The sequence below is a fragment of the Myotis davidii genome, unplaced genomic scaffold (assembly GCF_000327345.1).
Source record: "Myotis davidii unplaced genomic scaffold, ASM32734v1 scaffold73, whole genome shotgun sequence".
NCBI lineage: Eukaryota > Metazoa > Chordata > Mammalia > Chiroptera > Vespertilionidae > Myotis > Myotis davidii.
This window is the reverse complement of record NW_006286675.1, coordinates 5892767-5907070: the sequence shown is the minus strand read 5'-3', so window position 1 is coordinate 5907070 and position 14304 is coordinate 5892767. Positions and strand designations below refer to the sequence as shown.

The 14304-nt window shown below is 45.3% G+C and overlaps 1 protein-coding gene across 2 annotated transcripts in view; it reads left to right on the top strand.

Moving 5' to 3' along the window:
• Nucleotides 1–13657, top strand: part of FGD5 (FYVE, RhoGEF and PH domain containing 5) — a 110961-nt gene extending 97304 nt beyond the window's left edge. For both annotated transcript variants that reach the window (XM_015560400.1, XM_006758316.2), the window contains exons 15-21: nucleotides 487–586; nucleotides 891–1028; nucleotides 1492–1621; nucleotides 2409–2539; nucleotides 5248–5376; nucleotides 10417–10571; nucleotides 11214–13657. In XM_015560400.1, the coding sequence (XP_015415886.1) occupies nucleotides 487–586; nucleotides 891–1028; nucleotides 1492–1621; nucleotides 2409–2539; nucleotides 5248–5376; nucleotides 10417–10571; nucleotides 11214–11250 (820 nt within the window). In that variant the 3' untranslated portion in view covers nucleotides 11251–13657. The remainder of the gene's footprint in view (nucleotides 1–486; nucleotides 587–890; nucleotides 1029–1491; nucleotides 1622–2408; nucleotides 2540–5247; nucleotides 5377–10416; nucleotides 10572–11213) is intronic.
• The last annotated feature ends 647 nt before the right edge of the window (nucleotides 13658–14304 follow it).

Sequence of the window (14304 nt, the reverse complement as noted above, 5' to 3'; positions counted from 1 at the left end):
AGGAATGTGGGAAGTCAGCTTGTTGGATGAGTAGGAAGTGAAGTGAGAAAGTGCGGGCAGTTGGAGTGACTGGGACCTTGGCCTTTTCTAGCTTCTATCTACCCTTCTCCCCTGCCCCGTCCCTACCCATACCTCCTAAGGTGTGGGCCCCTCAGAGCTTCCCTCCGAACACCCCTTGCTTTGCTATTGCCAAAGTCCATCTACATCCCACTTGTCATTTCATCCCCACAAAAGCCTTTAGAGTTAGAGGAAGAGTATCGTCACTCCTATGTCGCAAGTGAAGAAGGGGCAGGGGGGACCGCAGCGTGCCCTGCCGCCCTGCTAGCAGGTGGAGGCGCTGAGGTGCGAGCCTAGGCCTGTCTGGCAGGTGGCCTGCACTTGCTGGTGGGATTTCAGATGCCAAGAGGTTCGGGCATGTGTGATGGGCAGGAGGCTGCCTGGACTTGGTCCCCTCGTGCAGTTGCTAACTCCAGTTTGTGCCCACAGCTCCTGTGCAGAGCGGGATGAGTGGCATGGCTGTCTGAGCAGAGCCCTCCCTGAGGACTATAAGGCCCAGGCTCTGGCTGCCTTCCACCACAGCGTGGAGGTGAGTGGAGGTCCTGGGACACCAGCCACCCGCCTAGGAAGACTTGCAGCTCTTTGCATCAGGGCACTGGCTCCTCCTCCTCCTACCTACCTCTCCTGCCATATTCCCACCGGCTCAGGGCAGTCACTGTGCAACCCCAACCTGGAGCACAGCACCTCCTGTTGGCTGTTTCTAACCCAAGATCAGCTTCCTGGAGGATACAGGATGGGGAAGGGGAGGCTACAGAATTAGAATGCACCCTCTCCCCCACACCCATCCAGCTGGTCTCCTGACCACACTGCTTGGCCCCATTCTGTTGCTGTAGATACGAGAGAGGTTGGGGGTCAGCCTAGGGGAGAGACCCCCCACTCTGGTGCCTGTCACACATGTTATGATGTGCATGAACTGCGGCTGCGACTTCTCCCTCACCCTGAGGCGTCATCACTGCCACGCCTGTGGCAAGGTGAGTCACTCCGTTGGGGGGAATGTGTGCATGGGGGTGGCATGGGGTGGGGATTCAGGGGCACCCAGCAGCTGCTGCATGCCAGCCCAGAGAGAGGAGTGTTCACACCAAGCCTGCGAGGTAGTTAATGCCCATTTTACTGGTATCCTCAAACCATGGTGCCCAAGCCCAGGCCCCTTCCATAGCACCATCATGTTCCCAAAAGAAAATCACAGAATATGAGGTTATTGTCCTCGTAAAAGAAAAATAGAAAAACCGAACAATATCTATTGTGGTTAAGGGCTCATCAGAAAAAGAGATAAGCACCTGCACAGAACTCTATGCAGCTGCACTGGAAAGGCAGGCCGACCTGGCACAGTCCCTGGAGGAGGTGGGGGTTGAAGGTGGAGGGGTGAGGATGTTGGCCCTAAGCATGTGCTGAGATGAGAACCGCTCCAACATGCATCCCCAATGGGGCCTGCAGATCGTGTGCCGGAACTGTTCGAGAAACAAGTACCCTCTGAAGTACCTCAAGGACCGGATGGCCAAAGTCTGCGACGGCTGCTACGGCGAGCTAAAGAAGAGGGGCGGGGACGTCCCAGGCCTGATGAGAGGTAACCTGGGACCACCCTCACCTTTCTTCCCGGTGGCCCGTGTGGCTTCTCCCTGGCCTGTGGTTGGTGCCCGAAACCACTTTCCCGGGAGGTACAGACAAAAGCAGCCCTTGAGGAGGAACTAGGGGTTCAAACTCACACCTGGGGCACCATTTCCCAGAATGCTGGTCCACAAAAAATTGAAAGGTGCTCCCAGAAGAAGGGTTCTGTGGGCAGCTAGGTTTGGGAAACACTGGGTCAGTGCCCCTCAGAGATGGGGATGGTAAGCGGAGAGCTCACATTTACTTTGCCGTAGCTGCCTCTTTTCTTCTCGAGAGTGTTCTGTAGGCCTGTTTTCTGTGGGCCCTTTTTGGGGATAAGGATTGTGAGATGGGTCACAGAGTTGAGGGTCAGGGGAGGGCTGAGGGCTCACTGACAAAGGCGCCTGCGGAAGCTGAGCTGGCTCTTGAGAGACTGTGCTCAAGGGACAGGCTTTGCCCAAGCAGGGTTGGGCTGGAGGGAGAGCAAGTGTGACCTGGGCCTAAAACCAAAGAGTTCTCTGGGGCACCGGGGCCATCCGAGCACAGCCCAGCCCCTGCCTCCTGGAGACCTGGAGAAGCCTTCCCTCCCTGCCCCCAGGGCCTTCATGTCAGCAGAAGGACGTTGCCCATTTTTCTGGTCACACTTAGACCCCACGGTGAGGCTGGTTCCCACCTTGGGAAGGACCGGGAGCTCTGATTTACAGGAATTGGCGTGCCTGTCCACGTGGCCACTTACCTCCCTTCCCCGTAACTTGTCTTCGTTCCAGAGAGGCCAGTGAGCATGAGCTTCCCTCTGTCCTCCCCCCGCTTCTCGAGCAGTTCCTTCTCGTCCGTCTTCCACAGCATCAACCCCTCGACCTTCAAGAAGCAGAAGAAAGTCCCTTCGGCCCTCACTGAGGTAAGGCTGGTGGGGCTACCTGCGTGGACATGTTGGGATTTGGACGGTTCATGGTCCTCCTCTGTGAACAGTGTCAGACCCCTTCCCCTCCCTGACGGGGCTCTTTGGGACAACGAGGACCCCTAGTGGGAGACATTCTGTTTACAAGGACAGACTCACCTAACAAGGGAGGGCCTGTCTCCTGGGCATGACTGAGAAGATGCCTGCTTGGTGGCGGAGGGCAGGACTCAAAGTGGTTGTAGATGGTGTTAGGAGACATCTTTCACATCCTTCTCTCTGACTTTCTTGTCCAACTCTCTTTCTTCCTTCCTTTCTCTCCTGTCCCATAGCCTAAACCTAGTCCAAGAGTACTGCACAGACCACTGGGGCTTTTCCAACTAAAGCAGCTACAGCGCTAGCTTAGGTCTCCCATAGCAGGCTGTGCCATCCTCTCAGCCTGGGGGTCCCAAACAGGCTCAGGTGGTGAGCCCCCTTGAAGCTGCAGCTCTTTGCGGGAAACCTCAGAATTGGCTAAACTTAATTCCATCCTGCAAATAGGACTAGACTGTTTACGTCTAAATTCTAATCACAATCACAAACAAATGTATGCCCATGAATATACAAGCTGTTGAAAGAAGTGTGATCAGCTGTTTCCAATTTTTTTTATTAATATTCATTAGCAAGTAGTAGGTGGCAAGGATTTAAAAGTGTTAGGGGATGAAAAGTTTAAATGGGTACAGTTCTATCCATTAACTTAATTCCTTTTGCATATTAAAAATCTTGGGATTAACACATACATGGTAAAAAATGTTTTTTTAAAAAAGCATGAAAGAATATATGATGAAAGTAAGTTTCTCTCCCTCTCCGAACTCCTTCAGTCCTACCCATCCCAGGGGGTAACCACCATCAGATTTCTCATGGATCCTTCCAGAAATTTTAATGCATCTACATAATGAATATGTACAATTATAGATCCTCTTTTTTACCCAAAAGATAACATATTATACTGACTCTTCATTTAATTTCTCTTAGATATTATTTCCCATTTGCTCAGCCATATCAATCTCACGTTTTACATCGTATGGTTATCCCATCACTTATTTAACTAGTTCCTTCCCCATAAAACCAGGAAAGTTCACCCTGTCACTCCTCCTACCCGAGTGTTCCACGGGGGCAGAGTTTGAGAATCAGTGCTCTTACCCTTCTAGCATCAGGCTGTTCTGATCCTGTTGCCACATGGTTCTGACCTAGCCAGCCCCTTGCTCATTTTCACCCAAAGTGACAACCTTTTTATTATCCAGCAAAGCCTGCACTCAGTGGGATCAGCAGTAGCCCCAGGAGACATGTGCCCCAGTCCCCTGCTGTGCTCTCCCCTTCCCCCACCTCACCAGCAAGACCCGTTCCCCATGAGAAAGTCTACAGAAAGCTGCCTCCCAAGCATCTGTCAGAAAGGGAGGTTGCAGAATCGGTTTCCCCTGTCATGTTCTGTCCACTCTGCCTTTCTTCTCAGTGAGATGTTTCAGCGCAGCAAGTGGAGGGGGGGGGGCGGGGGGGCAGCCCATATCTAGTATAGAAGTCCTGGACTGTGGTGGGCAGGTTTCTTTTCTATGCTTCTCCAAACAGCCAGAACTGGTTGTGGCTTCCATTCCCGACACCAGCGGTCGCCAACCCATGAAAACACATCCAATATTAGTGTAAGCCATTCCTCAAGTGCTTGCAGGCACTTTAGAAAAATGTGCCAAGTCCCAGAGGGTTCAATCGCCTTTCGAATAGCTTTAATTAGTGTCCCCTAGGCCAGCGGTCGCCAACCGGTGGTCTGTGGGCCACTGGTGGTCCGTGAGGTCCAAAAGGTTGACCGCTGCCCTACACTGGAGTTTGTTGACCTCTGGAGTATTTGCGGAGAGATTCAAGTTCTTACTCTCTTCAACTAAATAGGGATTTGACCTTTGGTGGACCTCTCCATTCCTTTGAGCCTCAGTTTCGCCATCTGTAAAATGAGAAAGTCAAATGAAATTATGTCTTAACCTGGCCACATTGCTCCAACAGTAAGATTACTATTTATGGAGCACTTACTATGGATCAGTCACTATAGGTCATCTGTCTTATGTCATTTAATTTCAATATAACTAGTAAGGAAACTGAGACTTAGAGGAAGTAAGTGAATTGCACAGCATTACCTGTCTATAAACTGGCAGCATGGACTGGAGCCCTAGATTGGTATTACTCCAAGCCTGTGTTCTTAACCTCACATAAAGCCTGTCCGACAGACGACTAAGAAGAAGGGGAGGAGCTAACACATCCCATTAGGCAGGAGATGATAAAACCTTTAGGTGAACAATACAAAGAGGATCCCTCCTTAAATGCAAGAAATCAATAAGCCGAAAACTTTAAGAATCAGTTTTAGAAGGAAGAAAACCTTTCCTTCAGGTATCAGTTTTGTAATGTGGGGGTTTGGGGCTTGGGGAGGACCAGGAATCTGACACACCACTAGAGGGCGGCACTCCTGAAGGCAGTTTTTGACTCTCGGGTCTTCTCAGTAAAGCCTGTGTTTCAAACCAAGGTACTATTTTGCTGCCTTTGAGGTGCTGGATGGATCCTGAGGCCTCATCCATGTCTCAGACTTCAAAGCTGTATAAACAATGTGCTCGCTGTTGTGCATGTCATTTTGGCTCTGTCTGAACTGTGCCCTCCACCACCTGGTGCCGACCACTGTGCTTCCCTTCTGACAGGTGGCTGCCTCCGGAGAGGGCTCCGCCATCAGTGGCTATCTCAGCCGGTGTAAGAAAGGCAAGAGGCACTGGAAGAAGCTCTGGTTTGTCATCAAAGGCAAAGTGCTCTACACCTACATGGCCAGTGAGGTAGTGGTGGTTCGCGCTTCCTCTTCTCTCTCCTGTGAAGGCTCGAAGGTTAAGCTCGAGCCTGAGAATGTTCCTGTGGGGTGTGCACCGCACCCTGTCTCCTCAGGGCAGTGTGGGGCCTGAATGCTGGTCCCAATTCCCATGTCAGACAAGTCTTTATTGAGCAATGCCATGTGCTGAGCATTGCTGTGGACACACAACTGCGTGTCCATCCCAGATCGAAGGAATTTGCCGTTCCTGTGTGGAGGGAGATAAGGCAGTACAGCATGCAGACCTGTGCACCGAAGTATTTGAATGTCACAGGCCCAGCATCCCGTACGAGCCCAGCACTCTCCAAGAGAAAGCGGCTTTCTGCTCTCCGCTTTGTTTAGGACCAAATTCAACAGGTTGAAGGAAACTGCCACACGCTTTGTGCATTTCTTTTAACAGGAACCACATGGCCTCGTAGTAACTTTTTTATTAAGTGAAACTTGTTTATATTTTTATAGAACATCTTACATTTACATTTTCTACAATATCGGAGAGAGGGCCTTGGAAATCAAGCCTCCTTCCGGAGTAGATAGGTATGGGCTGTGTTTCTGCAGCAGGAGGCTGTCTGGTCCTGACCCACGTGGAACTGTGGGATAATGTGAAAGATTTCCATATCCAGGCCCCACCATCTGGTGGTTCCCACAGGCTAAATAAATCCGCTTTGAAAATGGGACTTGAATGCATTCTGCCCAGCTGCAGGGGGTGGTTCTCACCCCATGAGGATCTGCACAGAGCACAGGGCTGGCCCCTTCCCCTGACCACAGATGCAGATTCTGGTGAGTGAGCAAAAGCGACTTCCTTCTCCAGGACCCAAAGCTTCCCTCACAAAGGACCCGTAGCCTTGACGGCTGCAGTCGGCACTGTCCTCGGGTGTTCCAGAGCCAAGCGGGGACACGGACCTGTAGAGGGGACCCCCTGGGCCTGAGTGACTTGGGTGCTGTGTGAGGTGGGCGTTCCTCGAGGGGGTCTTTCACTCGCATGTCCACAGATGCGGCTTTCTATGTTGGGGAGAGTTTTGATCTTTCCAGGACAAACTGAAATGTGATGTACTATCCTCTGCAGCCCAGGGCAGCATCTACCTGAGCAGGCATTCCACAGGACACCACAGGGGTTCTCTGGAAACAGGGTTCGAGGGAACCCTGGGTAGGCAGTAGTGGGACTTCCTCACAGTCATACTTCTGAGAATCTCTCATATACAAGGCCATGTCATGGATCTCTTAAGACGTGGAGATTTCCCAAGCTGGGCAGACCATAGGTCATTCCTCATAGAACATCACATAGAAGTGTTGTTGCACAGCACACATGTTGGGAAGAAATGCTGGCTTAGATGAACAAAGGCTAGTGATAATTAAGTAACCACCAAAGAGAAGGTGAGTCCTATCTGAAAATTGAAAACCCAGTCTTTAGGTTCTGAGCAACAGTTGTCATGGAAGTAACATCATAAGTTGATTTTAAAAGATGAATTTAATTTAAATATGCTTCCAAAATAGATTCTTCCAGAGAGGAACTTGTGTAATTTCTCAATGAGCATATTCTAGTGTTAGGGCCAGCTTTAAATTGCATCAAAGAAAAAAGTTTGATAATGTGAATCACTGACTATACTACTGTGAACACGTCATGTACCCTGAACTGACCAAAGTCAATGAAACTTGCTGTTCAGTGACAGTCCTGGGAGAAAGTGACTTTATAAATATAAAGGCATTTTTTTCTCTTTTCTAACATCTTATTATTTAGTTACTATATTTACTATTTATCAATATAAAAAATTTCAAACATAAAGAAATGGTGAAAGAATTTTCAGTGAACTGTCATATATCCATGAACTAGATTATGCAATTAACATTTTACTGTATTTCTTTGATCAGGTGTCTGTTTATTCATTCATCCCTCTTCCTTTTTATTTTTTTATGCTTTTCAAAATGTACTTCCCCCTATTTATGTTTTTTCCTTTTGAGGTACAATTTACATATAATGAAGTACACAAATAATATATTATTTTATAGGTTTTGATCATGCATCCATCTATAAACTCCACCTCATCCCTGTCCCAGAGGCAACACTGATTTTTTTCCACCATAGATTCGTTTTGCCTTCTTTAGCTCTTCATATAAATGGAATCACGTGGACTTCTCCCACTCAGTCCAATGTTTTTGAGACCAATCATGTTGCATACAGCAATAGGTCATTCCTTTTTATGGCCGAAGTAGTCTTCCATTTTGTGAATATACCAGTTTGTTTATCCATTCACCAGTTGAAGGGCATTTAGGTTATTTCCAGTTTGGGAAAATTACCAATAAAGCCACTTTAAACTTTTACATACAGGTTTTTGTGTGAAAATAGGTTTTTATTTCACCTTGGATAAATACCTAGGCTTGGAATTCTTGGATCATAGAAACTTAGGTGTTTGTGGTTTATAAGAAACAACCAGACCCTGCTCCAAAATGCTGTATCAGTTTACACTCTCCTCAACAATGTATGTAAATATGGGCGTTCTGGTTGCTCCACATGTTGGTATTGTCAGTTTCTAACTTTGGCCATTCTGGTGAAGGTATAGTATCTTATCTCACTGTGGTTTTAATTTATAGTCTCCTAACGACTGATATTTTTTATGTGCTTATTGGCCATTTGTATATTTCACTTTGAGAAGTGCCTGTTTTGATCTCCTGCCCATTTTCTAAAGTAGATTGTCTTCTTGTTCTTGAGTTACCGTTCTTTATATATCTTGGATACCAGTCTTTTGTTAGATAAATGTTTTATGAATATTCTGTCTGTGACTTGCCTGTTCATTTTCTGAATGAATGAATGAATGAATCTTTTGGTGAACAGAAGTTTCTATCTTCAGTAAAATGTATATTGTCCTTTATGACTATTGCTTTCTGTCCTAAGAAATCTTTGTCAATTGAAAGTAGCAGTTATTTCCCTGTATTTTCTTCTGAAAACATTACTGTTTTAGCTTTTACATTTAGGTCTATTTCAAATTAATTCTTGTGTATCGTGTGATGTAGAGGTTGATATTAATTTCTTCCCATATAGATATTCAGTTGTTCTAACACCATTTGTTGAAAAGATTTTCCTTTCCCTATTGGTTTATTTGGATGTATTTGTCACATATTAAAGAACAGAATAAGTGTAGTTCTACTTCTGGGTTCTCTATTCTGTTTCACTGATATATTTACCAATCTTTATGCCAGTACCATGCTGTCTTAATTACTATAACTTTATAGTAAGCCTTGAAGTCAGGTTGTGTCAGTCTTCCAACTGTGTTCTTTTTAAAGAATGTTTTGGGCTGAAACCGGTTTGGCTCAGTGGATAGAGGATCGGCCTGCGGACTGAAGGGTCCCAGGTTCGATTCCGGTCAAGGGCATGTACCTGGGTTGCGGGCACATCCCCAGTGGGAGATGTGCAGGAGGCAGCTGATCGATGTTTCTCTCTCATCGATGTTTCTAACTCTCTCTCTCTCTCTCCCTTCCTCTCTGTAAAAAAATCAATAAAATATATTAAAAAAAAAAAGAATGTTTTGGGTATTCTAGGTATTTTGTGTTTCCATATTAACAATCCAAGTTCTATTTTAAAAAGCCTGCTGAGATTATGAGAGGGATTGAATCTATAGGTCAATTTGGGGAGAATTGGCTTCTTAACAATATTGGCATCTTACAATTCATGAACATGGTATTAATTCTTATTTAGTTCTTTAACTTCTCTTTTAATGTTTTGTTTTTAGTATGTAGGTCTTAGACTTGTGTTCTTGCATTTCTGTTAACTTTATACCTAAGTATTTTATTTTTGGGGTTCAATTTTGAATATATTCTTTTCTAGTTGTAAATATGTTTTTTAATGATTATTCTTACTAAACTCATTATTAGTTATAGTTGTTTTGTAATCAGTCGTGTCTTTGTAAGTGCAGATAGTTTTACTTCTTTTCTGATCTTTATCTTTTAGTTTTTTTCCTGCCTTAATACAGTGGCTAGGACCTACACAACAGTGTTGAATTTCATTGATAAGAGTAAACACACTCTTGCCTTGTTCCCAGTCTTAGGGGAAAAATATATGGTATGTCACTACTAAATACGATGTTAGCTGTAGGTATTTTATAGATGCACTTTGTCAGATTAAGGAAGTTCCCGTCTACTGCTAGCTTGCTGAGGTGTGTGTGTGTGTGTGTGTGTTCTGTTTTTATCATGAATAGATGTTGAATTTTGTCAAATGATTTTTCTGACCTAGCAATCTTTGAAAATTGATTTCCCTTTATACACAAAATCTTCTCCCCTCCCTTCTCCTCCCATAACCATTCTAATGTGTTTAATTATATCTCGTTTATATGTGTTTCATAAATTGTATTACGAACATGTATTTTTTTCTAGTACATAAATGTGTGTATATAAAAATATCTTTATATATTAAAGCTCTTTCTTTTTCCATCAAGCACTATGATTTAAAGGTCCATCTAAGTTCTCTGGGTACATCTCATTGCATGGTTAGCTAGCACCTTTATAGCTTATAGACACCCTGGGTGCTCCATCCTGAAGCCCTGTGAATGAAGGCATGGGCAGTGAGTACAGAATGTTATCAGAAGTAACTCGAGAAAACCAGCTGAATCACTAATTGAATCAGCGGAGAGGGGGCTAGAAGGTGATCATGAGTCCAGATTCTGGCTCTGCCCTTTACATGCTGTGTGATCTTTGGAAGTTATTTACCATCTCTGAGACTCAATTTCTTCTTAGAATGAAGGTGACATTTTCTATGATTGCTGTGAAGATTAAACAAGATAATGTGAAGGTGAAAATGCCTGGGTCCTAATAGGCTGTCACAAAATGATGTTTCTTTTCCTCATGTCTGATCTTGGCAAGAAGTGGGGGTGAAAAGTATGTGTGCAGTTATTTCACTGTGTCCAAAGCATGTCCCAACAGAAAGGCTCATCATGCACCTCAGATTGGAGGCATCAGTGAGCGCTGAGCTGGTAACTGTGTGTAGTGCCATATTTAATACCAGTTTTTTCTCTGCCCTCTGCAGGACACAGTGGCCATGGAGAGTATGCCCCTGCTAGGGTTCACCATTGCCCCAGAAAAGGAGGAGGGCAGCAGCGAAGTAGGGCCTGTTTTTCACCTTTACCACAAGAAAACCTTATTTTATAGCTTCAAAGCAGAGGATACCAGTTCAGCTCAGAGGTAATCAAATTAACTAATCATGTATTTCCTTGCCTCTCATTCAGAAGAAAACAGGTTGTTACCTAGGATTTTGGTTTCTGTTCTCCTCCAGCCATCATATCCCATCAAGTCCCTTTGGCCCACAGCAGAGCAGCGGAACTGCCTATTCTTAGTTGTGCAATTTTATTTTATTTTTTTATAATCCTCACCTCTGGATATTTTTTCCGTTCATTTTTCAGAGAGTGGAAAAAATATTCCATTGATTTTCAGAGTGGAAGGGAGGGAGGGAGGGGCTAAGTGTGAGAAAGAGAAAGAGAAAAACATCAGTGTGAGAGGGACACATAGATTGGTTGCCTCCCACACATGTCCAGTTGGGGTGGGGCCAGGGAATCAAACCCTTCGGGCCACAAGCCGACACTCTAACCACTGAGTAACAACAGCCAGGGCAGTTGTGCAATTTTTAAAGATTATGATTTGTTCGTACAGGCATGGATTGATTCAGCAAACCTTTGTACTGTGTTCCAGGCCTTTTGATAAATGCTGGGAAAACAAATAAATATGAACATGACATGGTCCCTAAGCTTAGGCTAATACTAATAGAGTCACTTACAGAGTCACAGGCACAGTCACGACATCAAGTGTCTCCTCTCTTTTGTTTTACAGGTGGATCGAGGCCATGGAAGATGCAAGTGTGTTATAGCAGTTATCAAGCATGTGGACTCAGAATAAACTCTTAGGTTGATGTGTGGACCCATCCAGAAGCCAATTCGTGTTGCTACTCATCTGCACACACATTGGATTCAGCATGAGGGCCTGACCTTTTCTGCTGGAACGCCCTCACTCACACCTTCACAAGTGGAGCCCTTAAGGGATATTTATGGACAGTTCCTTATTTGTCTCTCCATTCGCCACCCTGTCCCGCCCTAGCATAAACAATTTCCTTACCCAGTAGTGAGTAAAAATTCAGTAACTTGAAGACATGGGAACCAATAGGAAAGTACTTTTTAGAAATGCAGGCTTTTTAGTAGAAACAAGCTTTTTCAATTTTTATTCCTAGTAAACATTGTCACCTTTCATATTGTTGATTTCGGTGCCTCAGGTGAAACAAGAAACAACCAGTAAATAACAACTACTCTCATCAAAAGCACTTTATTGTTTTACTGAGTTACAACCTCCAGTTTTATGTTTCCAAGTGATTTACTGAAGTAAATAGCAGATGGAGTTCTGTGGACTAATTCGCCACCAGTACGCAGCAAGGGTGTACGGAAGATTGACCTGTGCAAACCTGGCTGTGGCAACACTTGAAGGGAAGGGTCCTCCGCGGACAGTGCACGTCACTGGATAGGAAGGCGAGGATCTCCTCCTCCATTGGATCCTGTGACCTGTATACTGACACAATGACTTAGCAAAGGATGGACTCCCTCTCTCCCACAGCATCCTCATCACTACACCAGTGCTGGAAGCTCAGCTGCTGGCAGATCGGCCCTTGCCCCGGAGGTCACTGCAAACCCTCCAGAGACAGGGTCTGCTTTAATTTATTGTGTGCCTTCCTGAATCTTACCCCACACGAGCTGACAGTGTTATGTGTATGAAAACCTGTTCTTATTTCGACCTGGTAATCCTTTCTGTATTACTGAAACCTTGAGAGAGAGAAAATAAGACATGAGCAGCAGGTGAATTCGTGGTCTAGGCCAATGGCTCTGGGCACAGTGAGGGAGCACAGAAGTAGTGGCTTGAAGATACTCTCTAGGTGCCTGGGGCTCAGTCACCTCCCGCTGATTACTGCTGCTCATTCTGCTGGAGGTATTTTTACATAAAGCAAATTGAGGGGTGGGGAAACAGGTGGAATTTCTTGTTATTCTTATCAAAATAAAAAACGCATATCATTTTCTGATGTCCTATCCCCATCCTCCTGCTGCCCTTCCCCTAAAAAAAGGCATTTGCTGACAAACCTTTTGTAAAAAAGCACCATCTCAAGGAGTTATTAGCAGTAAATATTTTCAGGGGAATTTTTTTTCTAGTTGACAATTCTTTTTAAATGTTTGCATTAAATATTTAAAGATTGTAACTGATTAGACAGGTCTTTTTATTAAATTTTGAGGGTTTAATTCCAGTGCAATCATTTTCATCTTTAGACATTTGAATGGGCCTTTAGACCCTCTGAGTTTTTTAAAAAAAACACAGCAGGACTTCAGCACCAGGCAGTGGAGGTTTCACCAACCTGCTGTGTACCACCACCCATTGTCAGCTTCTGAGCTCCAGGTAGAATTATGTGTCTGGAAGTCATTTGAAGGCTTTTTTTTTTTTTAACCATATAATATCCTATTTCTGATACTCTGTAAAGCAGAGGTAATAAGGCTTTTATTTCTCATTGAATAGTTACCTTAATAAAAACACTGGGGCAATAGATCAAATACACTCAATGGGTTTTGCAGAAGGAAGTGGCAGGGGCCACCAAGCTCCTCCCTAGCTCATGTGTGATTGGACAAGGACACGCCTGTTTTTACCTGTCCTTCCCATGGTTCTTTGTATACTCATTTAGGCCAATTTCTCCTAGCCAACTTTACTCCTTGTTCCTTCCCTGACCTCCTTCCTCTAGCCCATTTTCATGTCTTGGGACCTGCCCAAATGAAGCCGCACAGGTGGCCTGAGGGTGCTCCTTCCCACTGGGCCTGGGAGGCTGAAGAAATGGACAGCTTTAACACCATGGGAAGTAATGTCGCCTGAGACCCCCCACGGCATCTGCTTTGCCCCCTGCTCCCTGGGCACAAAGCAGCAAAGGCTGCTGGGCACCTCCAGCAAAGCCTGTTATTTGAGAGGAAGTAGTATTCTGCCAAGCTGTGGCTCAGAAATGAGAACTCAGCCCTGAGCAAGTAACGCACTACAGAAGCTCTCGGCTTCAGCGTCTTTATTGGTCACATAGAGACCACTCCAGCTTCCCAGAGAGTTCAGGGGATCAGGTATAAACTGAATGTTTGTGAAAGTGGACTGAAGACCATTAACTGTGGCATGGTATTCTTCTACAAAGTGAAAATGTGGTGGTGGGATCTGCTCTGTGACAGTACAATACAAAATGAAGACAATATGCAAAAAAGACCCTCCTTCTTATCCATGAAAATGGCAAGAACGAGCCCTGCGATTGAAACTTCGTGACCCATGCGCAGAAGTCGGTATTTTGTGGAAGAGCTGGTATTTTGTGGAAGAGCCACACTCAAGGGGCCAAAGAGCCGCATGTGGCTCATGAGCTGCAGTTTGCCGACCACTGGGTTAGAGCATCATCCTGTACACTACCAGTAAAAGGTTGCTGGTTTGATTCTGTCAGGGCACACACCTATGCAGTCAGGTACAATCCTGGGGCACATATGCCAGGCAACCAATTGATGTTTCTCACATCAATGTGTTTATTTCTCTCCCCGCTTTCCCCTAACTCCCTCTCTCAAAAAAATCAGTAAGAACATATCCGTGGGTGAGGATTAAAAAAGAAGAAACTGGTAAGAGAAACCAGGCCTGGGGAAGGCCTGGTGTGGGTAGCATGAACTTTTGTCGTCATCGGGTATTTTCTTCCCTGTTTGCTTTCAGTGACCTCTCCTTGAGCTCTTCACACACGGATCAGGAAAACACAGATTTCTGCAGGGTTGGCCTCTGTCTGCTTCTTAGAATCAGTAAAATTTTGTAAAACTCAAGGTCTTACTGAAAGCTGGCAGCACTACTTATAGTGGCTTACCACCTTCCCTGCAGACTGACTGTGTCTTTC